We start from the raw sequence: 26,035 nt of genomic DNA, 5'->3' as shown, positions 1-26,035 counted from the left end.
AAGGTATGCCAGCTTGCATTGGGCTCCCAGTAAACAGAACCGGTCTTTAACTCTCTGAGGTTTCATCAAACAAAAAGTCCATATATGACCTATCACAGTATACAAGAGAGACTCTTCCATCGGCTTTGTTGGAGCTCTTTACATTGGTGCACAGTGCAGATGTCATCCCTTTGAATAAGGAATGTCACTGAAATAAATATGGGGTGGTTTTGGATCTCCCCTATTTATTATAAATATGTATGATCTTGTCTATTCCTATAGTTAGCTAGTCTATCGAAGCTCTGATAAGGTTAATGGTGGTGATATAATAACAAGGTTAGCTATAGAAATAAACACAATGCTTAAATAAGCAAAAGTCTCATTTATTGACAAAGAAAGTAGAACTACTAACATAAAACACTAAAAGAATACTACAGAGCATATAAAACAAAAAGAGCATAGATGATACTTTACATAAGGTCATCCTCAGAATTCGGTGTCTCTCGGCTGGGCTCAATGGGAAAAGAGAGAGCCTCATCATTTGCCCACACTTTTTAAATCCCACTTAGGCACAGCCCACACACACACCCTCTGCCCGCCCATGTAGTCCTCTGTCCAATGAGAAGCTATAAAAGGCCGTTCTTCCTGAAAGGGTCATGGAAATAGCCCCCCTTGTGTTTTGCAATCTAATACACAAACTGCGCCTTTAAAGCTATTGTTTTGCTGGTCAAGTAAATATATATATATATTGTTGTTTAAGAAGTGAATTTGTGTTGAAATGAAAACCAGACATAGGGAAGTAACGTGTGTGTCATATGATGGTCTCCATTTATATCTGTCTAGGTGACATAATATAATGTGACATAATGAGTTTGCTTGGATACTTACATCTGTAAGTAGTTTTGGGAAATCATTTTTCCCCCCTCCTCTCCTTCTATATAGACCTATCATCCAATTCCTCTTCTAATATATATGTTTCAATATTTATAGACACCTATCTCATACTTTCTCCTGAAGAGTGGCAGTTGCCATGAAACGTGTCGAGCCAGTAGATGACCTTTCGCTTATACTGCATTATTACCATCAATTACCTTATATACCAATTGGACTGTACCAACCGATTAGGGTTACAGCTATTTATCATAGAGACACGCTTTAATGAATTTGGTCATCTATAATGCTTACAGTATGAACTAATTATGTTAGTATATTATGGGATTATAAACCAAAAGTTGCCCCCTTATTTTTATAATTGCATTATTACCTTATATATCAATTGCATTTTACCAATTAACCAGGGTCACAGTTATTTATTATGGAGACATGACTTAATGAATTTGTTTTTTTTTATGTTTATATTATGAATTAACTATGCTATTATATTATGTTATTATTACTGTCATATTCTATATACAATTAAACCATTGAATGCCAATTGATGTTATGTAATGCTTTTATGTAACGTTTTTAGTTCTACTATTTTAGGTACCTGCCATACTCATTGTTATTGTGTCATCTCCCGGGGTGCATGCTTCATATAAAGTCCCACCTTCCTCCTTTCTTGGTCAATTATCGGGGATGTAGGCGCTCGGCTCTACACACCTTGCACCTCATATAACGTCCCACCTTGCTGCTCTGTTTTTATCTTGGATACAGAGATGTACCAAGTTAATAATATTGTGACATTATGATTGGTTGAATGTATGTTAAAAGGAAATGTGTCATTTGAATATGTACCCCTTATTGGTGGACAATGGTCGGTAACGCCGATCTTTCATTCATATTTAACACCGTGTCGGGGATAATAAAAGTGAACAGTGTATGAATCAACGTGTTGTTTGGTCAATTATTTATATACGCTGTTTTCTATGCATAGAGATATTTGATTATGAAAGCAACAGAATCGGCCGATGATGAGGTAATTATAATTAGATAATAAGGTGATAGTCAGAACTAGTGGTTAAAGGTGAAATTGCACCTTTCACTTCCTAATCACCAGGAAGTATATTATTCCCCCGAACATCTTCCAGGAAGGATATTATTGTCTACCACAAGGGGCCAGCATTAGTCTATGAACACCTAACTTGACCCAGGTCAACATTCCAGCTACAATTGGCCTTTTGAAGCTCTGTTTGCAGGCATGGCATTTGGGAACTTTAATCTTCCCATCACCAGGTGGTGTGAGGCAAAGCTTTCCTATGCCCATGCCCCATCACCAGGGGGTATGCGTGAATCCTTTATCCAGATGAAGTTTCTGATAAGCATTCTTCCGTTGCACACACTCTGCTGGGTAAACTTGCTTTACTGACATTCCAAGACTACTTACAAAAGGCCAAAAGGCTTTATTAATCCGGCAGTAAAAATCCAGAAATATATGATATAACATGTTCTCTTCCAACAGTCACTTTAGGCAGAGTTCCCCTTTAGTAAAGGCAAGACAACTGGGAGTTTAAACTGTGTTCAACAAAGGTATGGAGGTTATCCAAATTGAAGATGGGTGGGAGTAAGGTTTAGCAGAAGTATATCCTTTTGAGTGAGGAGTTGGTGGGTGCAACTTATTTCTTCTTTGGGTAGGAAGGACTTGGGGCAATATACTTTTCTTCAGTTCCTGCCAATCAGGCAAACAGAGACTATTAAAGCTAATAGATAGTGTTTTGGCACTTGTGTGGGCCACTGATATAGATAGGCCGCAACACAATTAGGACTACAAAGTCTGTGTCCCTACATGGCAGCCTGTATTGCAGGAATCCTAGACTAAAAATAACTGACAACTACTTCTGAACTTGTAGTGCATGATGGTGTGGTTTGGGTTAGGAACCCTCTCACCCAGTCCTGGAGAGTAGCGGTGCAGAACGATGGCCCTGTTGCTCGGGGGCCTCCTTTCCTCCTGCAGTGATAGTGGTGCTGCTGGCAATGACCAGTCTACCTGCAGGCAGGACCAACTGTCCTGCTCCTCACTACAATCAGCGCTCTGGGAACTCTCTTCTGGGCTCTCCGGTTCAGTCAGATCCAGTCTGAGGCCTAATGGATCGGCACTCTGCTCTCCCACACATCCTCCCCTCTCACAGACTCCTTCTTTCTTATCCCAGGACTCCCTTGGCTTTTCTTTATATATGCTCCCTCCCCTTCTGCTCTCTTCTGGGAAATGTAATCTGTTTCACTATGTCTGGGGAGAGAAGTTCTGCTATCAGCACACAAGTTCAAGAATCCTTTGCTTTATTATATTGAAATCTGTAATAACTAACCTGAAGAACACTGCCATCTTGTGGTTAATTAACAGTTGGCAATCAATAACAGTGCCGTGTGTTACAGAAAGGTAATGACTCCATTTTTATTTTTCTACTGCTATCAATGGCTGACACGGTACAACACTTCATCCATGTCTTTGGTGATCTCTGATCTCCTTATGTACTGTTTCTTACATGAAGAAGATCAGCCATGGAGTATATCTGAGGTGTATATCAGGGTGTGCTTCTTCCCCACATGAAAGCTATAATGTACAGCAACATTCATATAGAAGACATTTCCCGCACTCAAGGCACTAATACACCTCGAGGGTTGTGTGGGATCCCTGATGTACAGGAAGACAGGACTTCAGTGAGGAACAATTCCCTCACTCAGGACAGGAATACTACTTCTCCCCGGTGTGAGATCTCTGATGTGTGTAAAGATAGGACTTCTGTGAAAAACATTTCCCGCACTCAGGACAGGAATACGGCTTCTCCCCCGTGTGAGATCTCTGATGTGTGTAAAGACTGGACTTTTGTGAAAAACATTTTCCACACTCAAGACAGGAAAGTGGCTTCGCCCCCGTGTGAGAGCTCTGATGTCTGGAAAGACTGGACTTATCTGAAAAACATTTCCCACATTTCGGGCAGGTAAAAGGCTTCTCTCCCGTGTGAGATCTCTGATGTTTGTAAAGATTAGACTTCACTGAAAAACATTTCCCACACTCAGGACAGGAATACAGCTTCTCCCCCGTGTGAGATCTCTGATGTGTGTAAAGATTGGACTTCACTGAAAAACATTTCCCACACTCAGGACAGGAATACGGCTTCTCTCCTGTGTGAGATCTTATATGCACATGAACATGGGATTTAAAATGGAAACACTTCCCGCACTCAGTACAGGAAAACTTCTTCTCTGTTGGAAGGACGGCACGGTCCCTCACAGTCTGAGGTTCCTCAGGATAAGAGGAATACGATGGTCCATCTACACTGTGTGGTGCTGGATGGACATTTGAGGTAGCCGGGTTTTCTCCTGGACTATACTGTGTGTAAATCCTTCCGGGGCTGAAGTGGTTAAACAATTGTACTTATAATTTGTCCTAAATCAGAACCTTTATATTTTTACCTTATAACAGAATTATCATTAGGTCAGTAGATACTAAAATTGTAATCGTATCTGTGTCCTGGAATATAATATTATAATTTGAATGACTTATAACCACATGTATTTTAAAAATAATACTGACTGCCCCATGTGAAGTGAACTTTGGACAGACTCGATGGATATTTAGAGATGGATTAGCTATCTACACAGTTCCTAAAATCTAAAACAATGAGTTGTGTTAGCCAAGGGTGATTTCTATGTGTGACCAGACTAGACACATATTTGCTTCGCTTTCCGACAAGAACAGGTAAATGGTTTTTCTGGTTTCTGTTTCAACACAAGGCTTATATTATTCAATGGTTGATGCATTAAAACTTGGAAAGCATATGAAGTCACAAAGACTTTTAGTTCATCTGTTTTGAGGCCTACTTGAATTTTAACATCTCTGCCAGTAGATTATAAAATGTATTATTTGGGTTTGGCTTTATAAGGGAAATATGTGTAACAAATAATTGCTTGGGTATACGTGTTTTGTAAAAAAAAAAAAAAAATGCAGTTAAAAATTGCCACAATGATGTGATGAAATAAAGGGGAGAATTTGAATATTAAATTATTGAAAGATGACTCCCGTAAAATAGTTCGCTGATGTGGCAAAGAAAAAAAAAATAAAATAAAATGTATTATTTCTTCATCATAATTACAACAGTGGATGACCCTCTTTGGGGTCTCTGAGGTGTCCTCCTCGCAATTTTTGACCAGTTCGTATATTCCCTGATGAAGCCACAAGGCAAAACATGTTGGGATAATATACGACCACTCAATCTCTGCTCAACTGGAACCCTCTATATACGACCACCATAACGGAGATGTTCAACATAACTCAACAAATTGTTATGTCCTATTATTGATTATAATCATGTTTCCAATAAACGTTATTATATTTTAATATTATGGTTTCCATTATTATTTGTATAATCCTGTTGCAAGCTTCCCCCTTTTTTTAATAATTTACCCTATACTAATACTTAACTTGTGTAGGGTAATGACGGAAGCAGTCCTGGATGCAGAGACCAGGTTGCCCAGGACAGGATTTTGCATCTGCTACAGACACAACATATTTTTTGTGGTGATCTTTGGGTTGGGGTACTGGGAAAGACATCAGGAAAATGCCTCTCATGCAGCCGGATCACTGCATCTGGATTTGGGCCACAGCACCTTCTGGTTACAAAAGTGATGGAACGTTCACTTCCTGAAATTTTAGGAAGGATCCACTTCTTCCTGTTGTTTTGTACAACACAAAAGCATTGTACAGAGCCAATTGAAATAAATATTGTCAGATATTTATACTGAAATAAATATTAACAGTATTGTATATATGGAATTATGCAAAAATCTATGGTTAAGGAGATTTTCACATCTTTCCACAAATCAACCAAAAAAATTAAAATTGGTTTATCCATGCTAGTTTGAAGACAAGAATGAATACAGCGATGTACTAAAATATATATATTAATTAACTAAAAATTCAGTGTAAAATGATAGCAAATATAATTGGTAATAATACAAAAATATATAACTTCAAATATCAAATATATGGGTGATACAGATGATGAGAAATTTTACCATAAGCACTTTTTTACGAAATGCCATGTTTCACACTTTATGATGGCTTAGTAAATAGCTTTCCGTGGCTCTATAAACTTATGAAAACACACTAGGTATTGAATTTAACATGTGATTTCTTCTCAAAACAAAGACCTTCAAGCTTAAATCTCTTTTACAGTATATGGACAATTTTGTTAACCATATACAAACTTGGTAGTTTAACCAAGACTCATTTTTAAATCAAGATAAATTTAGAATGAATCTATAGTTCAACACATATTATAGCTAATCCAATTCTAAGGCCGCGTACACACAGTCTGACTTTTCGACCAGACTGGTCTGACAGACTTTCCAGCGGACTTTCGATGGACTTTTAAACGAACTGACTTGCCTACACACGATCATACCAAAGTCCGACGGATTCGTACATGATGACGTACACTGGACTAAAATAAGGAAGTTGATAGCCAGTAGCCAATAGCTGCCCTAGCATCGGTTTTTGTCCGTCAGACTAGCATTCAGACGAGCGGATTTCTGGGTCCGGCGGAGTTACGACGTAAAGATTTGAAGCATGTTCCAAATCTAAAGTCCGTCAGATTTGCAACTGGAAAAGTCCGCTGAAGGTCCGATGAAGCCCACACACGATCGGATTGTCCGCCGGATTTGGTCCGTCGGACAAGTACGGTCGAAAAGTCCGACCGTGTGTACGCTGCATAAGACTTTGAAGTCAGTTTTGTTGGGATATAACAAGATATGTATTTGTTTAAACGGGAGTCAAATTCATACTGCAGTTAGAATTCAATTCACTCAAAAAATGACACTACCAACATTAATTGAGTTAGTTAAGCATATGTTCAAACAACATCAATTACCCAAAAAGGTAAAAATATAAATTAATACGTACTCAAATCTGTTGTTTTGAGAGGGATCAGCTGGATTTCCCCAAAGGACTTCTCTACAATTCCTACATTTTTTTTCTTCTGTTTTTCTCCTGCTCTCTCTCTCTCTCTCATTCTGTCTCCAGCTCTCAAGATCTTCTTTTTTCCAGATTCCCTCACCGTATGTGTAAACCCTCTATATTTCTTCTAGAATGTGGGTGTGGGAATGCCTTTCACGTCATGAATGACATCAAACAAATGTCATTTCCTGCCCAAAACTTATAGGGAAGTTTCCTTTATTCACAGTGGCCAGTGGGGGCAGTATTGCATTAGAAATGGTCAAGAAATTCTTCTTAATATATTTCATTTAATTTCTGAATAACCTTTGACTTAGGCTTTATGAAAAACTATGAATTAGACTGAAATGTCACTTATGTGTCAAATCACCCTGGACCTGGCGGCGACTCATGAGATCTATTACTTTAAGAAAATATACCCTCCCATTAAATTTCTTAAGTTAGGTAATGTGGAACTTAACTCCATGTATTATTTCACAAGGATTTTACTCCTAGAATCCCAATACATTTAGACTCTTCATAAGATTACAAACATGCTATGTCATATTTATATACAGTATAGACAATATATCCATGATTAATATTCAACAATAAGTAATGAATATATAAATGGAAAATACATATATTAAAAAAATGCACAAACCAAAATATGTGAGATATTCAATTAAGTAGGTGCATACTTGTCTCATTATAATGTAAAACTAATATGATAATATGATTATTGCCAATATAATTATTTGCAATTTGTAATACAAGACATTTTTTTAAACATATTTTGTGAATACATCTATTACTTTCATTCCTTAGTCAAAGAGACGATGTCTGTTCACTGTTATTTGAAACCTAGAAGTCCCTTATCTTAACATAACATTGGGCCTCCTTGGCTAATGCCTTAACTGATTAAGGTGTCCGTTTATGAAGCAGTGAACAGCGATGATCCCCAGGATCGCCGCTGATCACAGCCCATAATTGGTTTATGAAACAGAGATAATCCGGGGAGAAGTGTTTGAACATGTTCTCCCGCCGATGATCTCCGCACACCGAGAATCCTCATAGACTGACACAGGAACGGCCAGTTTATGAAGCTGTGATCTCATCGCTTCACTGCCAATCTGTTCCAGAATTCACCCTCCCTGATTCACCAGCTCAGAGCAGGATGAGTTTTCAGTACAACCAGCACACTGACCACACTGTGCTCATGCCTAGTGTAATCAATTTTTAATAGGAAAGCAGAGGGAGTGGCAGGATCACCAGAGATTTCACACAAAGGAAGCAATACAAAGAGAACAGGAGTTATTCATACCAGTGCATGGGACAGCAGGCACATATCAGGAATATGACATCTTGGGTTTACATGCTCTTTAACTTAAGTTCTTCAGTTTGTACTGTACTCATCAGTGTATGATCTCAGGTATTAGTATGAAATAATTCCCGATGAAGGAAACTAAGGGGTCTATGAATAGAAAATGTGTTGGAAGAGCATGACAAGTATTGTCCCAGCTGTTATATATTTGTGGTATAATTAAAATTGATGTGATTTCCTATGATCATCAGCTCCATCTAGAGACTAATAAGTATTTTTTCTGAAATACCTCCATCCGGAAAATTAGAGTAATACCACATTATTGCCACTAGATGGTACCAATGGTAATAGGAAATCATTGTATGAAATAAAATAAGACTGATACTTAAGATTCTGGGGTTTGTTCTGCCGCCTCTCTTTTGTTCCAAGACCACATCTCAGTACACACTTCCTACAATTATTACTGTCGTTTCCATGAGGAGCTTTGAAATGTTGGTCATAGAGACAAGACGCTCGCCCCGTCACAGTCTCTGAATATAAACAGATTCCACATGTCTTTATTATGCTGAATATTGTTTCTACAATCGGATGTTACTGATGATTGTAGTCACTGCCCCTGTGTATATTCCTAGGCCTTTGGGTCCATCTAACTTCACCTACTAAAATATTTTTGGAAATATAAAAAAATAACCAATATTTCTCACAGCTGGAGGAATGCGTGCAAACATTCATTTAACTATTTTTTTTTAATAGACCGCTAAATATTTACAAAAGCTACAAAATAGATGAAAGGTAATGACTCCAATTTTATTTTTCTACTGCTATCAATGGCCAACACAGTATAAAACTTCATCCATGTCTTTGGTGATCTCTGATCTCCTTATGAACTGTTTCTTACATGATGAAGATCAGCCATGGAGTATATCTGAGGTGTATATCAGGGTGTGCTTCTTCCCCACATGAGAACTGTGAAGTCCAGCAACATTCATATACAAGACATTTCCCGCACTCAAGGCACTAATACACCTTGAGGGTTGTGTGGGATCCTTGATGTACAGGAAGACAGGACTTCAGTGAGGAACAATTCCCTCACTCAGGACAGGAATACGACTTCTCTCCTGTGTGAGATCTCTGATGTCTGTAAAGATTGGACTTCAGTGAAAAACATTTCTCACATTTAGGACAGAAAAACGGCTTCTCCCCTGTGTGAGATCTCTGATGTCTGTAAAGATTGGACTTCTGTGAAAAACATTTCCCGCACTCAGGACAAGAATACGGCTTCTCCCCAGTGTGAGATCTCTGATGTGCGGAAAGAGTGGACTTCAGTGCAAAACATTTCCCACACTCAGGACAGGAATATGGCTTCTCCCCTGTGTGAGATCTCTGATGTATGACAAGTTCTGATTTTTGTACAAAATATTTCCCGCACTCAGAACAGGAATGTTGCTTCTCCCTCATGTGAGATCTCTGATGTCGGTGATAGAAGGATTGGCTTGAAAAACATTTACCGCACTCAGAACAGAAGTACGGTTTTTCCCCTGTGTGAAGCCTTTGATGTGTGGCAAGATATGATTTCATTAAAAAACATTTCCCGCACTCAGGACAGGAATACGGCTTCTCCCCCGTGTGAGATCTCTGATGTGTATAAAGATGGGACTTCCGTGAAAAACATTTCCCGCACTCAGGACAGGAATACGGCTTCTCTCCTGTGTGAGATCTTATATGCACAATAAGAAGGGATTTAGAACGGAAACACTTCCCGCACTCAGTACAAGAAAAGCTCTTATGTGTTGGAAGGACGACAGCGTCCCTCACAGTCTGAGGCTCCTCAGGATAAGAGGAATACGATGGTCCATCTACACTGTGTGGTGCCGGATGGACATTTGAGGTAGTCGGGTTTTCTCCTGGACTATACTGTGTGATGTCCTCATCTTCTACTTTACAGTATGGAGACAAAGTGAGACAATCTTCTGAGGTTTTCCTCATCTCCCGTCCATCTACTAAAATAGAAATACAAAGATTATTACTAGACATGAGCAGATTGGTTCCCCTAAACCAGGACTCCGCCCATATCAGGCAGCCTTGTCTCTGAGGATCTTACAATTCCCCCCTCAAGGTAACTAGTAAATGGATCCTCTGATCTCCTACCAGTTCATTTCTTTATTCATGGACCTTAGTCAGAGAGTGAGGAAACAACGAGAACTGTCTTTTATAGGAGTGACAGTGATGAGGGGATTATAGGACGAGTGTCCCCACCCCCTCTATCACTCATTGTCATCTTCCCAACACAAGAAGTCCTGCACTTCCTTATTTAGTCCATGATTTAGTTATGAATAACAGCGGGGCTGAGCCCCACCAGAGGTCAGAGAGTGAGGATGGGGGGAGAACAACCAAGATGAAGACTGGACTGATCCTGAAGACCACCATCATTGGGTTATTGACTCCTCCCTCATCACTTTATGTTTAAGGTTCCAAAGTTTGAGGATGTTATCACATTATTATCAACATGTAAAAGTCTGTGCTCCAATCAAATCATCAGATATAAAATGTCCAGCTGATAGAAAATGGTTGTAACAAAAGAGAATACATAATATGTGTATATATACAGCATTGGGTAGAGGAGAGAGAGCAGAAGTCAGGACTATGTAATGTACAACATACTGTATAAGATACAACAGATAGGACTATATAGTATCAGAATGATGTAATGTACAACATAGAGTATATAGTGCAGGGGTCAGGACTATGTAATGTTGAATATAAATTATACAGTGTTATGCCCTGTACACGCGGTCGGACATTGATCCGACATTCCGACAACAAAATCCTAGGATTTTTTCCGACGGATGTTGGCTCAAACTTGTCTTGCATACACACGGTCACACAAAGTTGTCGGAAAATCCGATCATTCTGAACGCGGTGACGTAAAACGCATACGTCGGGACTATAAACGGGGCAGTAGCCAATAGCTTTCATCTCTTTATTTATTCTGAGCATGCATGGCACTTTGTGCGTCGGATTTGTGTACACACGATCGTAATTTCCGACAACGGATTTTGTTGGAAAATTTTATAGCCTGCTCTCAAACTTTGTGTGTCGGAAAATCCGATGGAAAATGTGTGATGGAGCCTACACACGGTCTGAATTTCTGACAAAAAGGTCCTATCACACATTTTTCGTGTGTACGGGGCATAAGAGTCAGGAATCATAATATTGGTAATCAGTGGAAGATTAAATGTTTACATGAGACAAGTTGCAGAGGTCCCACACCGCTGCCTCCCATCTCCTGAGACTGCACTCAGTGACTTGGGTCTAAGACTATAAAGACATATCCCTCCACCCGACACAGCCAGCAAATAATCCTTGGAGAATTGTTCTGTCAGAGATTTTCCTAGACCCAGGTATGGCAAAAGTCAACATTTTTCTGCCAGCTGAACCCTAGAATCTCCATAAATCCAGTCTAGATACATAAATTGTGTCCACAGAACAGAGAAGGAAAATTATCTGAGAGAAATACAGGATGGGGAACACAGCTCAGGAAAGTGATCAGGGAATTACAGGCTGATATCACCCAGTCCCCGCCCTACTCTGGACCAATCAGTGAGCAGTATGGGTGGAGGAATGTATTTAGTGTTAATGACCCACCTGTGCTGATCTCTGTAGGAGTGTCCTCCTCTATAAATGTCCCCGTTATTCCATCCTCCTCCATAGACTGCTGATCATCCCTCACATACCTCTCTTCTTCTTCTGATTTAACCTCAAATTCTATATCGATTGGACCTCCACTCTAAATCAAGAAAATAAGAGAGAATATAATCTGTAAGATATAAGCTTTAATATTGTGACATCACATAAAAAAATCTACACAAGTCCATGTGCTAGATGCTCCAGCCTACCAACCTTGTAACAGTGAGGGATGGTTTGATCTTCCTGTGTGGAATCCCGGGAATACAGAGGATGGGGACATCTCTCTGGTGGGTTCCTGGTATTTGGTGGCTCCATCTTATCCTTGTGTCCTTCTGAAAACTCCTTCATCACTCCATACTCCTCATCCTCCTCTTTATACTCTTCTTTAACAACAATATTATAATCCCCGAGGTTTCCACTCTGAATACATAATAAAACATTCATTGTAACTAGAGTTGGGCTGAACACCCCCCTGTTTGGTTTGCACCAGAACTCCCAAACAGAGAAAAAGTTCTGACCGAAACGACGAACCCTAATAAAGTCTATGAGACCCGAACTTGAAAAATCAAAAGTCCCCATTTTGAAGGCTTATATACAAGTAATTGGCCATAAAAAAGTGTATGGGGGCTGGGTACTGCCCTGGGGGACATGTATTGATGCAAAACATTTTTTTAAAAAGATTGTTTTTCCAGGAGAAGTAATTTTTAGGGATGCACCAAAATTTCGGCCGCCGAAACAGATCGGCCAAAAATGGCCTTTTCGGCAATTTGCCGAAAGAGAAAATGGCTGATAATGGAGCCGAAAATGGGGCAGGGCCTGGGCGGGGGGCAGACGTTCTGTCCCCTGCCCCTTACAGGGGTGTCCTATAGCGCAGAAGAGAGGAGAGCCGCCGCCTGGTTGATTAGGGAACATAACAGCTTTCATTTCAATAGCTGTGTGTTCCCCGCCGCGTGCCGTCACATACAGCCCCTCCCCCTTGTCCGGAGAAATTTGATAGACAAATCACCCGTCCTAGGATCTGTTATAAAGCTGTTATGTTCCCGGTGCTCTAATCAACCAGGCGGCGGTGGCTCTCCTCTTTCTTCTGCGCTATAGGACACCCCTGTAATGGGCGCCCCCCGCCCAGGCCCCGCTATTGAAATGAAAGCTGTTATGTTCCCAGTGTTTTAATCAACCAGGCGTCGGCTCTCCTCTCTCTTTCCCTGCACAGGCTGGCTGCACTGGGGACACAGGCTGGCTAACTGGCTGTACTGGGGACACAGGCTGGCTGGCTGCACTGGGGACACAGTCTGGCTAACTGGCTGTACTGGGGACACAGGCAGGCTAACTGGCTGAACACACACAACAAACCAAGTTTAGCGCTGTCCCCACTATACCTATTCCAACAGTAAACAGTCTGTATGTATATTCCTTGCTTAAGGTGTTGCAGCTCTCCCAAAAGTCCACTGGGTGGTAGACATGATTCTGAAAATATATAAAAACAAGAGAGAGCTCACGCCAGCCCTAGTGTGTTATCGTTTAATAGATGAAGATAAGTGTATAAAAAACGAGGGTTGCACTTACAAACATCCAGCGTTAAATGGCATAAACAGCTCCATAATAGCCTCCTCTCCTGGTCTGTAGAAATCAGTTAGCTCATAGCAACTAGCAGCGTGTTAAAGTATTCCAGTAAGCACAGACCGCTGGCTTGCTTGTAACACACCGCCCAAAGCACTCGCACGGACCAGCCGGCGCTGCCTGACATCACTTGTGGCCAGGGAGGGGATGCACAGTGATGCAGCTGACTCTTCTCTTAAGCTTCATGCAGCCAGTTAAGGCTAACTGGCTGCACTGGGGACACAGGCAGTCTAACTGGCTGCACTGGGGACACAGGAAGGCTAACTGGCTGCACTGGGGACACAGGAAGGCTAACTGGCTGCACTGGGGACACAGGAAGGCTAACTGGCTGCACTGGGGACACAGGAAGGCTAACTGGCTGCACTGGGGACACAGGAAGGCTAACTGGCTGCACTGGGGACACAGGAAGGCTAACTGGCTGCACTGGGGACACAGGAAGGCTAACTGGCTGCACTGGGGACACAGGAAGGCTAACTGGCTGCACTGGGGACACAGGAAGGCTAACTGGCTGCACTGGGGACACAGGAAGGCTAACTGGCTGCACTGGGGACACAGGAAGGCTAACTGGCTGCACTGGGGACACAGGAAGGCTAACTGGCTGCACTGGGGACACAGGAAGGCTAACTGGCTGCACTGGGGACACAGGAAGGCTAACTGGCTGCACTGGGGACATAGGCTGGCTAACTGGCTGCACTGGGGACACAGGCTGGCTAACTGGCTGCACTGGGGACACAGGCTGGCTGGCTGCACTGGGGACACAGGCTGGCTGGCTGCCCTGGGGACACAGGCTGGCTAACTGGCTGCCCTGGGGACACAGGCTGGCTAACTGGCTGCCCTGGGGACACAGGATGGCTAACTGGCTGCCCTGGGGACACAGTATGGCTAACTGGCTGCCCTGGGGACACAGTATGGCTAACTGGCTGCCCTGGGGACACAGGATGGCTAACTGGCTGCACTGGGGACACAGGATGGCTAACTGGCTGCACTGGGGACACAGGATGGCTAACTGGCTGCACTGGGGACACAGGCTGGCTAACTGGCTGCACTGGGGACACAGGCTGGCTAACTGGCTGCACTGGGGACACAGGCTGGCTAACTGGCTGCACTGGGGACATAGGCTGGCTAACTGGCTGCACTGGGGACACAGGATGGCTAACTGGCTGCACTGGAGACACAGGCTGGCTGGCTGCACTGGGGACACAGGCTGGCTGGCTGCACTGGGGACACAGGCTGGCTGGCTGCACTGGGGACACAGGCTAACTGGCTGCACTGGGGACACAGGATGGCTAACTGGCTGCACTGGGGACACAGGATGGCTAACTGGCTGCACTGGGGACACAGGATGGCTAACTGGCTGCACTGGGGACACAGGATGGCTAACTGGCTGCACTGGGGACACAGGCTGGCTAACTGGCTGCACTGGGGACACAGGCTGGCTAACTGGCTGCACTGGGGACACAGGCTGGCTAACTGGCTGCACTGGGGACACAGTCTGGCTAGCTGGCTGTACTGGGGACACAGGCAGGCTAATTGGCTGAACACACACAACAAACCAAGTTTAGCGCTGTCCCCACTATACCTATTCCAACAGTAAACAGTCTCTATGTATATTCCTTGCTTAAGGTGTTGCAGCTCTCCCAAAAGTCCACTGGGTGGTAGACATGATTCTGAAAATATATAAAAACAAGAGAGAGCTCACGCCAGCCCTAGTGTGTTATCGTTTAATAGATGAAGATAAGTGTATAAAAAACGAGGGTTGCACTTACAAACATCCAGTGTTAAATGGCATAAACAGCTCCATAATAGCCTCCTCTCCTGGTCTGTAGAAATCAGTTAGCTCACAGCAACTAGCAGCGTGTTAAAGTATTCCAGTAAGCACAGACCGCCTGCTTGCTTGTAACACACCGCCCAAAGCACTCGCACGGACCAGCCGGCGCTGCCTGACGTCACTTGTGGCCAGGGAGGGGATGCACAGTGATGCAGCTGACTCTTCTCTTAAGCTTCATGCAGCCAGTTAAGGCTAACTGGCTGCACTGGGGACACAGGCTGGCTAACTGGCTGCCCTGGGGACACAGGATGGCTAACTGGCTGCCCTGGGGACACAGGCTTGCTGGCTGCCCTGGGGACACAGGATGGCTAACTGGCTGCACTGGGGACACAGGATGGCTAACTGGCTGCACTGGGGACACAGGATGGCTAACTGGCTGCACTGGGGACACAGGCTGGCTAACTGGCTGCACTGGGGACACAGGCTGGCTAACTGGCTGCACTGGGGACACAGGCTGGCTGGCTGGCGACACAGGCTGGCTGCACTGGGGACACAGGATGGCTGGCTGCACTGGGGACACAGGCTGGCTGGCTGCACTGGGGACACAGGCTGGCTAACTGGCTGCACTGGAGACACAGGATGGCTAACTGGCTGCACTGGGGACACAGGCTGGCTAACTGGCTGCACTGGGGACACAGGCTGGCTGGCTGGCGACACAGGCTGGCTGCACTGGGGACACAGGATGGCTGGCTGCACTGGGGACACAGGCTGGCTGGCTGCACTGGGGACACAGGCTGGCTAACTGGCTGCACTGGAGACACAGGCTGGCTAACTGGCTGCACTGGAGACACAGGCTGGCTGACTGGCTGCACTGGGGACACAGGCTGGCTGACTGGCTGCACTGGGGACACAGGCTGGCTAACTGGCTGCACTGGGGACACAGGCTGGCTGGCTGGCGACACAGGCTGGCTGCACTGGGGACACAGGATGGCTAACTGGCTGCACTGGGGACACAAGGCTGGCTGGCTGCACTGGGGACACAGGCTGGCTGCACTGGGAACACAGGCAGGCTGCATCTGATGGGCACTGGTGAGGTTGCATTGATCTCTTGTATCATGTCTGCAGTCTCTGACCATCTCCTGTACTATGTCCCCAGTCTCTGACCATCTCCTGTATAAAAATATTTTTAAAAAAATACGTTTCGGTATCGGTCATTTTCGGTATCGGTTTTCGGCCTAGTGTATGTTTCATTTTCGGTATCGGTTTCGGCACCAAAAAACCCATTCGGTGCACCTCTAGACTAATTTTAATGATGCTTAACCACTCACCTACCAGGCTCCTATATCCACTTCCTGCCCAGGTCAATTTTCAGCTTTCAGCACTCTCACACTTTGAATGACAATTACTCAGTCATGTAACACTGTACCCATATGAAATTTGTGTCCTTTTTTCACACAAATAGAGCTTTCTTTTGGTGGTATTTATTCACCACTGAGGCTTTTATTTTTGCATTTTTCTTCATTTCGGTTATAAAATTCAGAAAATTAGTAATTTTTCCTTCATATATTTGGGCCAGAATTTATACTACTACATATCTTTGGTAAAAATAACCCAAATCAGTGTATATTATTTGGTCTGTGTGAAGGTTATAGAGTCTACAAGCTATGGTGCCAATCACTGAAAATTGATCACACCTGATGTACTGACGGCCGATCTCATTTCTTGAGACCCTAAGGCCCCTTTCACACGATCGGCCCCTTTCACACGCTGTCTGTTTTCGTCCGATCCCTCCATAGGCGGCAGCGGCGCCTGACAAGCCCCTCCCCGCTCAGTGAGCAGAGAGGGACCTGTCATCCGCCGGCTCAGCGGAGATCAACGGATTGATCTCCCGCTGAGCCGGCGGACCGAGGCGGGCTCCGTAGAAACGGAGCCCGCCTCGTGTGAAAGAGGCCTAACAAGCCAGGAAAGTACAAATACCCCCCAAATGACCTTTTTGGAAAGTAGACATTCCAAGGTATTTAGTAAGAGGCATGGCGAGTTTTTAGAAGTTGTAATTTTTTTCCCACAGTTATTTGCAAAGTGACGTTTTGTTCCCAAAATTTTTATATATCAAACAATTCACACAAATCGCAGTACCCGTACATCGGTATTTGACGCTAAATACCGTTGTTATGGCAGCAGCTAGCTGCCATAACCCCGGTATTTTCAGGAACGGCGTGCGTTTCTCTTTAGGATAAAAGTGGTTACTGCGTCTGCTCCCCTCACTGCCTGGATGCAGAGTGAGGGGAAGATGGCCCCCCTCAGCTCCATAGCATTGGAGGGCGGAAACAACGTCAAACGTCACTTCCACCCAATGCCCTTAAAAGGGAAATTTTTTTTTTTAAATGACATTTAATAATTTTTTTTATTGCATTTTAGTGTAAATATGAGATATGAGGTCTTTTTGACCCCGGATCTCATATTTAAGAGGTCCTGTCATGCTTTTTTCTATTACAAGGGATTATTACATTAATTGTAATAGGAATAAAAGTGACCCAAATTTTTTTTTTTTTAAAGGACAATGTAAAAATAAAAAATTTAAAATAAATAAGAACTTTTTTTTTCTTAAATCGCCCGTCCCTCCCAACCTCACACGCAGAAGCAAACGCATACGTAAGTCACGCCTGCAAATGAAAACGGTGTTTAAACCACACATGTGAGGTATCGCCGCGATCGTTAAAGCGTGAGCAATAATTCTAGTCCTAGACCTCCTCTGTAACTTAAAACTGGTAACCTGTAAATGTTTAAATGTTGCCAATAGGGATTTTTAAGTGCCAAAGTTTGTCGCCATTCCACGGTGCAATTTTGAAGCATGACATGGGTATCAATTTACTTGGCAAAACATTATCTTTCACAATATAGAAAGAAAATTGGGCTAACTTTACTATTGTCTTATTTTTAAACTAAAAAAGTACATTTTTTTCTCCAAAAAAAATGCGCTTGTAAGACCGCTGCGCAAATACTGTGTGACATAAAGTGTTGCAATGACCGCCATTTTATTCTATAATGTTTGGGGGTTCTAAGTAATTTTTTAGAAAGAAAAAAAAATTATTTTAACTTGTAAACAACAAATCTCAAAAAGAGGCTCGGGGCTGAAGTGGTTAACAGGTTAGGTAGAATAGTTCAACTCAAGTGGGGTGGAGGAGATGAACCCCAAAACAAAAAGAGACCCTCTGGTGGGACTTTGAAGGGCAATGACTCCAATTGGGCGTAGACCAGTTGAATATGTAAAATATTGATTTTATTATTGCAAAATATAAAACAGTACACAGAATTAACTATGACAAGCAAAATACAATTAGACAAAATACATAAATGATGTGTAGCATAATACTCATGAAAGGACAAGGACTATTGGTTGTGATTTCATGAGTATTATGCTACACATCATTTATGTACTTTGTCTAATTGTATTTTGCTTGTCATAGTTAATTCTGTGTCCTATTTTATATTTTGCCAAATTAAAATCAATATTTTACATATTCAACTGGACACTTCCAGGTGCACGAGAAGCCTGAGCACGGGAGAACGTCAATAGACGCCCTCCCAGAACTAGCCAGCCATACTTTAGCCATCATTCAGCTACAGGAAAGTATACTGAAGTGCGGTCGGCAAGTGGTTAAAGTGAAACCATAAAAATAAAAAATTCTTTTAAATATAGTGCCTGGGGGTCCCCTTAGTCTGCATGTAAAGTGGTGCATATGTACCATGTATAGAACCTGCTGCAGCAAAACTGACAAGTCTAAAAAAAAAAAAAATAAATGACATTAAAATTTTCGGCAATACAATACCATTTCCGGCAATAGAAAAATATATAAAAAAAAACAGCATGGTGGTCCCCCCAATCCATACCAGGCCCTTCTGGTATGGATTTTAGGGGAACCTCATGGAAAATTAAAAAATAAAAAACGGCGTGGGGTCCCCCCAAAATCTATACCAGACCCTTATCTGAGCATGCAGCCTGGTAGGTAAGGAATGGGGAGGGATGAACGAGTGCCGCCACCCCTCCTGAACCTTACCAGGCCACATGCCCTCAACATAGGGGGGTGCCCAGCATGCAGTGGTCGGCGATGTCATAGGAGGGGTGGTGACACAATTAACATTGTTGGTTGGCTCCGCCCCTTACCTATATAAGAACTGTCAAATGGCAAGCCAGGCATTTTGACTGGGGAGCGTTTTAAAAAAAAATAAATAAATAAAAAAATCGGGTCTACGGTGCAGTGGGCGTCATGATTGAAAATGGATCAACAATGGGGGGGGGGGGGGGGAACTTGTTTTTTTCTTTTTTGATAAAGCAATTGTCAAAAACTTAACAAGCGATGGAAAAATAGGATTTTTTTAAAACAGCTTACCTGTAAAATCCTTTTCTTTCGAAGGACATCACGGGACACAGAGCCACAGTAATTACTGATGGGTTATATAGGTATCACTGGTGATTGGACACTGGCACACCCTATCAGGAAGTTCAACCCCCTATATAATCCCTCCCCCTTGCAGGGATACCTCAGTTTTGTAGCCAAGCAATATAGTGTATTAGAAGAGGGGCGGGACCTCTGTGTCCCGTGATGTCCTTCGAAAGAAAAGGATTTTACAGGTAAGCTGTTTTAAAAAAATCCTATTTTCTTTCTCGAACATCACGGGACACAGAGCCACAGTAATTACTGATGGGATGTCCCAGAGCAATGCTACCTGAGGGGGGGGAACCACGACCAAGTAGGGTGCAATCAGACCTGAGGACCCTGTACCACTGCCTGCAGCACACTACGCCCAAAGGCGATATCCTCATGCCTTCTCACATCCACCTGATAGAATCTGGTGAATGTATGAACTGAAGACCAGGTTGCGGCCTTGCAGATTTGAGCCATAGAGGCCCGGTGATGCACTGCCCAAGAAGCACCAATAGCCCTTGTGGAATGTGCCCTGATCTGAAACGGAGGAATCTTCTGTTTCAAACCGTAAGCTTGAATGATCAACTGTTGAATCCATTTAGACATGGTAGCTTTTGACGCTGCCTGTCCTCTATTGGGACCCTCTGGCAGCACAAACAAAACATCCGTCTTGCGGATCTGAGTAGTTGCCCCTAGATAGGCCTTAACTGCTCTTACTACATCCAACGAATGTAGAGATCTCTCTTCCGGAGAACAGGGATCTGGAAAAAAGGAAGGTAGAACAATGTCTTGGTTTAAATGAAAATCAGAAACCACCTTCGGTAAAAAACTAGGATGAGGGTGTAGTACCACTCTATCCTTGTGTACAATCAAATAAGGCTCCTTACAGGAAAGAGCTGCTAATTCTGATACTCTTCTAGCAGAAGAGATGGCCACCAGAAAAATTAATTTCCTTGTCAACAAGACCAAAGGAATCTGACTTATTGGTTCAAAAGGCTGTTTCTGTAACACAGCCAGGACCAAATTCAAGTCCCAGGGGTTTAGGGGCGCTTTAACCGGAGGATTAAGACGCATCACCCCCTGCATAAAGTTTCGGACCAAAGAATGCGAAGCAAGTGGCCGCTGAAATAATACTGATAAAGCAGAAACCTGGCCCTTGATGGTACTCAAGGCCAGCTTCATCTCTAATCCCATCTGTAGAAAATCAAGGATTCTACCTATGACATATTTCCTGGGATGCCAACCTCTGGATTCACACCAGGTTATATAAGCCTTCCAGACTCTATGATAAATCATCCTGGAAGCTGGCTTCCTTGCATTAATCAAGGTAGATATGACAGGACCTGAGAGCCCACGACTCTTCAGAACGTGGGTCTCAATAGCCAAACCGTCAAATTTAGCGTTTGTATAGCAGGATGGAACACTGGACCCTGAGATAACAGGTCTGGGCGTACCGCTAGGGTCCACGGGGAACCCACCATCATCCTTACTATTTCTGCATACCAAGTCCTTCTGGGCCAAGCGGGGGCCACCAGAAGTATCGACTTCCTTTCCTGCCTGATCCTGCGAAGGAGTCGTGGTAGTAGCAGAATAGGCGGGAATGCGTAAATCAGTGAGAACCGATGCCACGGAATCACCAACGCATCCGTCCCGCATGCAAGAGGATCTTTTGTCCTTGCCATAAATCTGTCTATCTTTTTGTTGAATGGGGATGCAAAGAGATCTACATCTGGAACCCCCCATCTTTGGCATATGGCCCAAAAGACGTCGGGATGCAGAGACCATTCCCCTGGAAGTAACTGCTGGCGACTTAGATAGTCCGCCTGCCAATTCTCTATTCCCGGAATGAAAACTGCCGATATGCATGGCACATGCATCTCTGCCCAGACTAAGATCTGGTTCACCTCTTTTTGAGCAGCTCGGCTCCGGGTGCCTCCCTGATGATTGACATAAGCCACTGCTGTGGCATTGTCGGACTGGATCCTGACCGGACAACCCTGTAGCCTGATAGTCCAGGTTTTTAGAGCTAGATGTATCGCCCGGATCTCCAGAATGTTGATGGGTAAGGTCCTCTCTGTCTTGGACCATACCCCTTGGACCGCAGCCTGTTCCAGAACTGCTCCCCAACCTGACAGACTGGCATCTGTTGTTACCACCGTCCAGGTAACCGGTAGAAAGGATTTCCCCTTCTGCAGGTTTTCGGGTATGAGCCACCAATTGAGGCTCTGACGCACCGCATGCGACAGGTGCATCGGAAAGTCTAATGCCTGAACCTTCTTGTTCCAGGTCGACAGAATACTGTGTTGCAGCATTCTTGAGTGAAACTGAGCATAGGGAACTGCTTCGAATGAAGACACCATCTTCCCTAGTAGCCTCATACAAAGGCGGACTGAGGGACCCTTCTTGGTCCTTACTGTCAGAATCAGCTCTCTCAAAGCAGTGATCTTTGCCTGGGGTAGAAATATTCTCCTGGCTTGTATCTATAATCAGACCTAAATACTCCAGTCTTCTTACTGGTTTTAGGAAATACTTTTCTAAGTTGAGGATCCAACCCAGGTGTTCTAGATACCTGACCGTGGTCCTCAAGTTTCCATTCAAAGAGGCTACCGACCGGTCTATCAAGAGCAGGTCGTCTAGGTATGCTATGACAGCTATACCCTGAGCCCTTAATCTGGCCAGAGGAGGAGCCAAGATCTTTGTGAACACTCGAGGTGCAGTGGCTATCCCAAAAGGCAGAGCCACAAACTGGAAATGGCGCCCTCCTACCTCGAAGCGCAGAAACTTCTGATGAGCAGGAAAAATGGGCACATGCAGATATGCATCTCTGATGTCTATTGATGCCAGAAATTCTCCTCCCTGCAGGGTGGGAACTACTGTTCGAATTGATTCCATGCGGAAGGATTGAATCCTTAGGAATCGGTTCAGATCCCTTAAGTCCAAAATGGGCCTGACATCCCCATTTGGCTTTTGGACCGTAAAAAGGTTGGAATAGAAGCCCAATCCCTGGTCCTTTGCGGGAACTATCATAATGACCTCCTGCGACAAAAGTCGCTCTAACGCTAGAAGGAGCGACTGCTTCTTCTCTGGGTCTCTGGGAACATTTGACCTGAGGAACCGAGGAGAAGGGAATTCCTGAAACTCCAGCTTGTACCCTAAGGTTACCGTGGAGACTACCCATCTGTCCTGGAAGTCCTCGTGCCAGAGCTCTGAGAACTGTTGCAGTCTTCCCCCCACTCGAGTGAGCGGGGGCGCCCCCTCATGCAGAGGTCTTAGTGTTTTGCCTAGTAGGCTTCTTTCCCCAGGACTTCTTTTGTCCCTGGGGTTGACTCTTGTCTCTGGACCCCGTTGGAGGCGGCCGTCGAGACTGCCTGGAGGCTGAAGCCCCCGGCACTGGGGAAAGAGTCCGTTTGAAAGAGGGACGCTTACTCTTCTTCTTGACAGGTAAGAGAGTGCTTTTCCCACAAGAGATTCTCTTGATATAGTTATCCAAGTCCTCTCCAAACAACCTTGCACCATGAAATGGAAACCCAGCCAGTAGCTTCTTACATGGTGCTTCGGCTGACCAATTTTTCAACCATAGGATTCTACGTATATGCACCAACCCCAGTGAAAGACGGGAGGTTTGCAGGATAGAATCTCTAATGGCGTCAACCACAAAGCATAAGGCCGCTGGAAGGTTAGCAAACCCCTGGGCCTGCTGTTCAGGTAATACTTTGATGACCTGCTTAACATGGTCTCTTAAGTATTGACAGACTCCAATCGCTGCTACTGCAGGTTGGGCCACTGATCCTGCTAAGGAGAAAACATCCTTCAATAGGGATTCCATCCTTTTATCTACAGGATCCCTGAGCATCTGAGCATTGTCTACAGGACAAGTCAGGCTATTATTTACGGAGGAAATGGCGGCATCAAATAGCCGGTATTCCCCACATTTTAATAAACTTTTCTTCCATCGGATAAAGTGTTGAAAACTTTCTCGGCGGAAAAAAATGTTTGTCTGGGTGATCCCACTCAGAATAAATAAGCTTTTCAAGTAAAGTATGAACAGGAAAAGCATGTGCTGCTTGGAAAGGTTTCAGTGACCCCAAAGCAGAAGAGGATTCTTTAGCAGTTTCAGGTATGGGCAACTTAAATGTGGAGCGGACCAATCCAGTGAGGATCTGCACTAAGACTTTCTCCTCTTGGGAAGTCGCAGAGGGTCCCTCTCCACCTGAATCCTCCGAAGAGGAATCATCCATCCCATCCCGATCCTCTGAAAGGGATTCATCTCCTTTAACCCAGAGCTCCTCTGTCTGAGGGTCTTGGGGAACAGAGGAAAGCCTAGTGCGTTTTCTTCCACTGAGTGAAGACGTAATCACGGCCATTAATCTTTCCTCTAGACCATTAATGGTTGAGGAAAAAACCTCTTGTGTAATATATACAGGGGCTGAAGTGCCAGAAGCAGGTGTAGCCCCTGACCCCGATGGCTCTCCCTGGCTAGCCGTCTCTGGCCCATATTTAGGGGGGGAGGATGCTGCCGACAGGGGGCCCTCAGAACCTGAACGAGATCCCCTAGTGTCTCTGGTTCCTGGGGTGCTTGAACCTCTTCTACCCATAGTGCAAAGCAACAAGGTGTGAGGTATACAAATGAACACTGCCCGCTGAGCGATGTAGTCTGGCTAAAAGCCTTGCTACCCAATGCTCAGTCTGGTGTTACTTCAGTAAATGCTGCCTAGGAGAATGCCTGTGTCCCACCTTACATGCGACCGTCAGCTCTGTGTCTCTCAGAAGGCTGAGTGCACCTGTACAGAGTGCCTTTAATAGCCTGCAGCTGGCCTGAGTGGGAGTCTAAACACTCTGTGCTGACATCCCGCCCCCTCCTCTACCGCCCCCCCCCCCCTCGAGTTTTGAAAAAAACGAGCGCTTCCCACACTGCCGACTCTCCTGTCATGCTTCTGGAGAAAAGGCTGGGGATGGGGGGTGGAGGAGGGAGGCTGGTAACAAGATCTGCCTGAACGGATAGATTCAGAGATGGTGGCCATTAGGCCGCAGAGCCCGGGTGGTATAACCACTTTCTAGACCCCTGTGGCCCCTCTCTAGCCTGGGGGGAACATTCAAACATGAGAAATCCCCCTTTCCACCTTACCTGTTTGCAGCCTGCTTGAGACGCTGGGACATAAACAGCGATTACAACACCTGAGACAGAGTGAGCATGTGTAGGTTTGTGCTCTTGGCAGCCCCCGGTGGTCACAATAGGCATAGCATGCATTTACCTTAAAGGAGAAAAGCCACTAGAACTCAAAAATTCTGTGGAATCTCCTCTTACCTTATCCAGCCGCAGGGTGCTGTTTACACAGACCCAATCTTCACCTCTCACGGTGGGCTCCGTTTGAAAAAACCGTCAGAGACTGGGGTCCCCATCAGTAGGGGGATCCAACAGTTCTGGGACCGTAAAGCACCTCGCCAGAAATTAGGAAGTTTAAAGCCATTTTCTGATCTGCGGGGTCCAGCTCTCTAAAAAGAGAAGCATTACGGGTAAAACCTCGTTTCTTCGGACACGAGGCCCGGGTACCATTCAATTCGGCCATGAAAAGACACTTTGAACAGATCCGGTTCGCCTGGCTTGCCCCAGTATAGGATCTTAGGATATTCCCTTTGGAGCTCAGCACAGGACATCTTTACACGTCCATCACCTAAGACACTGGCGTAAAAACTGAGGTATCCCTGCAAGGGGGAGGGATTATATAGGGGGTTGAACTTCCTGATAGGGTGTGCCAGTGTCCAATCACCAGTGATACCTATATAACCCACCAGTAATTACTGTGGCTCTGTGTCCCGTGATGTTCGAGAAAGAAACATAAATATATCTAAGAGTGTATAAATAATATAATCCATATTAGCGCTCTTAAATGTAAAAAAAAGACAAAAAAAGTCCTTAATGAATATATATATATATATATATATATATATATATATATATATATATATATATATATATATATATATATATATATATATAAATATATAAATATATAAATATATAAATATACGGTGAAAAAAAATGTTTCATATATAATGCTGGTCATTACGGGGTTAATTGCACAGTTGGATGAAGCCGCTGCAGCCTTGATGGATATTTTCTCTCTAGTGGTTAGCGCTGACATACTTTATATATATATTTGTTATCCTAGGATTTAATGTGCAATATCCTTATTGGTCTGTGATTATAAGATTTTGATGATTGATAGATTAGATTGTCATGTTTGATCTCATAATACTTTTATTTGAAATTGATTCCCAATAAACGGATGTAGGGATAATTGGACATATGGATGAGGTGGGCGGTGTCTATGCCGGGTGCCGTGCTGACAGATCCTGATAAG

The 26,035-nt window shown here is 44.0% G+C and overlaps 2 protein-coding genes across 2 annotated transcripts in view; both read right to left on the bottom strand.

Annotated features, from left to right (window-relative positions):
* Positions 1–346: 346 nt before the first annotated feature.
* On the bottom strand, positions 347–7,968 carry LOC141121773 (uncharacterized). Its single transcript, XM_073611492.1, has 2 exons — positions 7,913–7,968; positions 347–4,271 (listed from the first exon to the last, which is right to left on the bottom strand). The coding sequence occupies exons 1-2, from the start codon at positions 7,966–7,968 to the stop codon at positions 3,611–3,613; spliced, it is 717 nt and encodes a 238-aa protein (XP_073467593.1). The 3' UTR covers positions 347–3,610.
* Positions 5,912–26,035, bottom strand: part of LOC141121772 (uncharacterized) — a 188,089-nt gene continuing 167,965 nt past the window's right edge. Inside the window, exons 33-35 of the mRNA XM_073611490.1 lie at positions 12,075–12,281; positions 11,820–11,961; positions 5,912–10,174 (exon numbers count right to left, since the gene is read on the bottom strand). Coding sequence (XP_073467591.1) covers positions 9,264–10,174; positions 11,820–11,961; positions 12,075–12,281 — 1,260 coding nt within the window. The 3' untranslated portion in view covers positions 5,912–9,263. The remainder of the gene's footprint in view (positions 10,175–11,819; positions 11,962–12,074; positions 12,282–26,035) is intronic.

Source organism: Aquarana catesbeiana, unplaced genomic scaffold (assembly GCF_042186555.1).
Source record: "Aquarana catesbeiana isolate 2022-GZ unplaced genomic scaffold, ASM4218655v1 unanchor229, whole genome shotgun sequence".
NCBI lineage: Eukaryota > Metazoa > Chordata > Amphibia > Anura > Ranidae > Aquarana > Aquarana catesbeiana.
The sequence above is the reverse complement of the archived record's forward strand: the minus strand, read 5'-3'. Positions and strand labels throughout refer to the sequence as shown.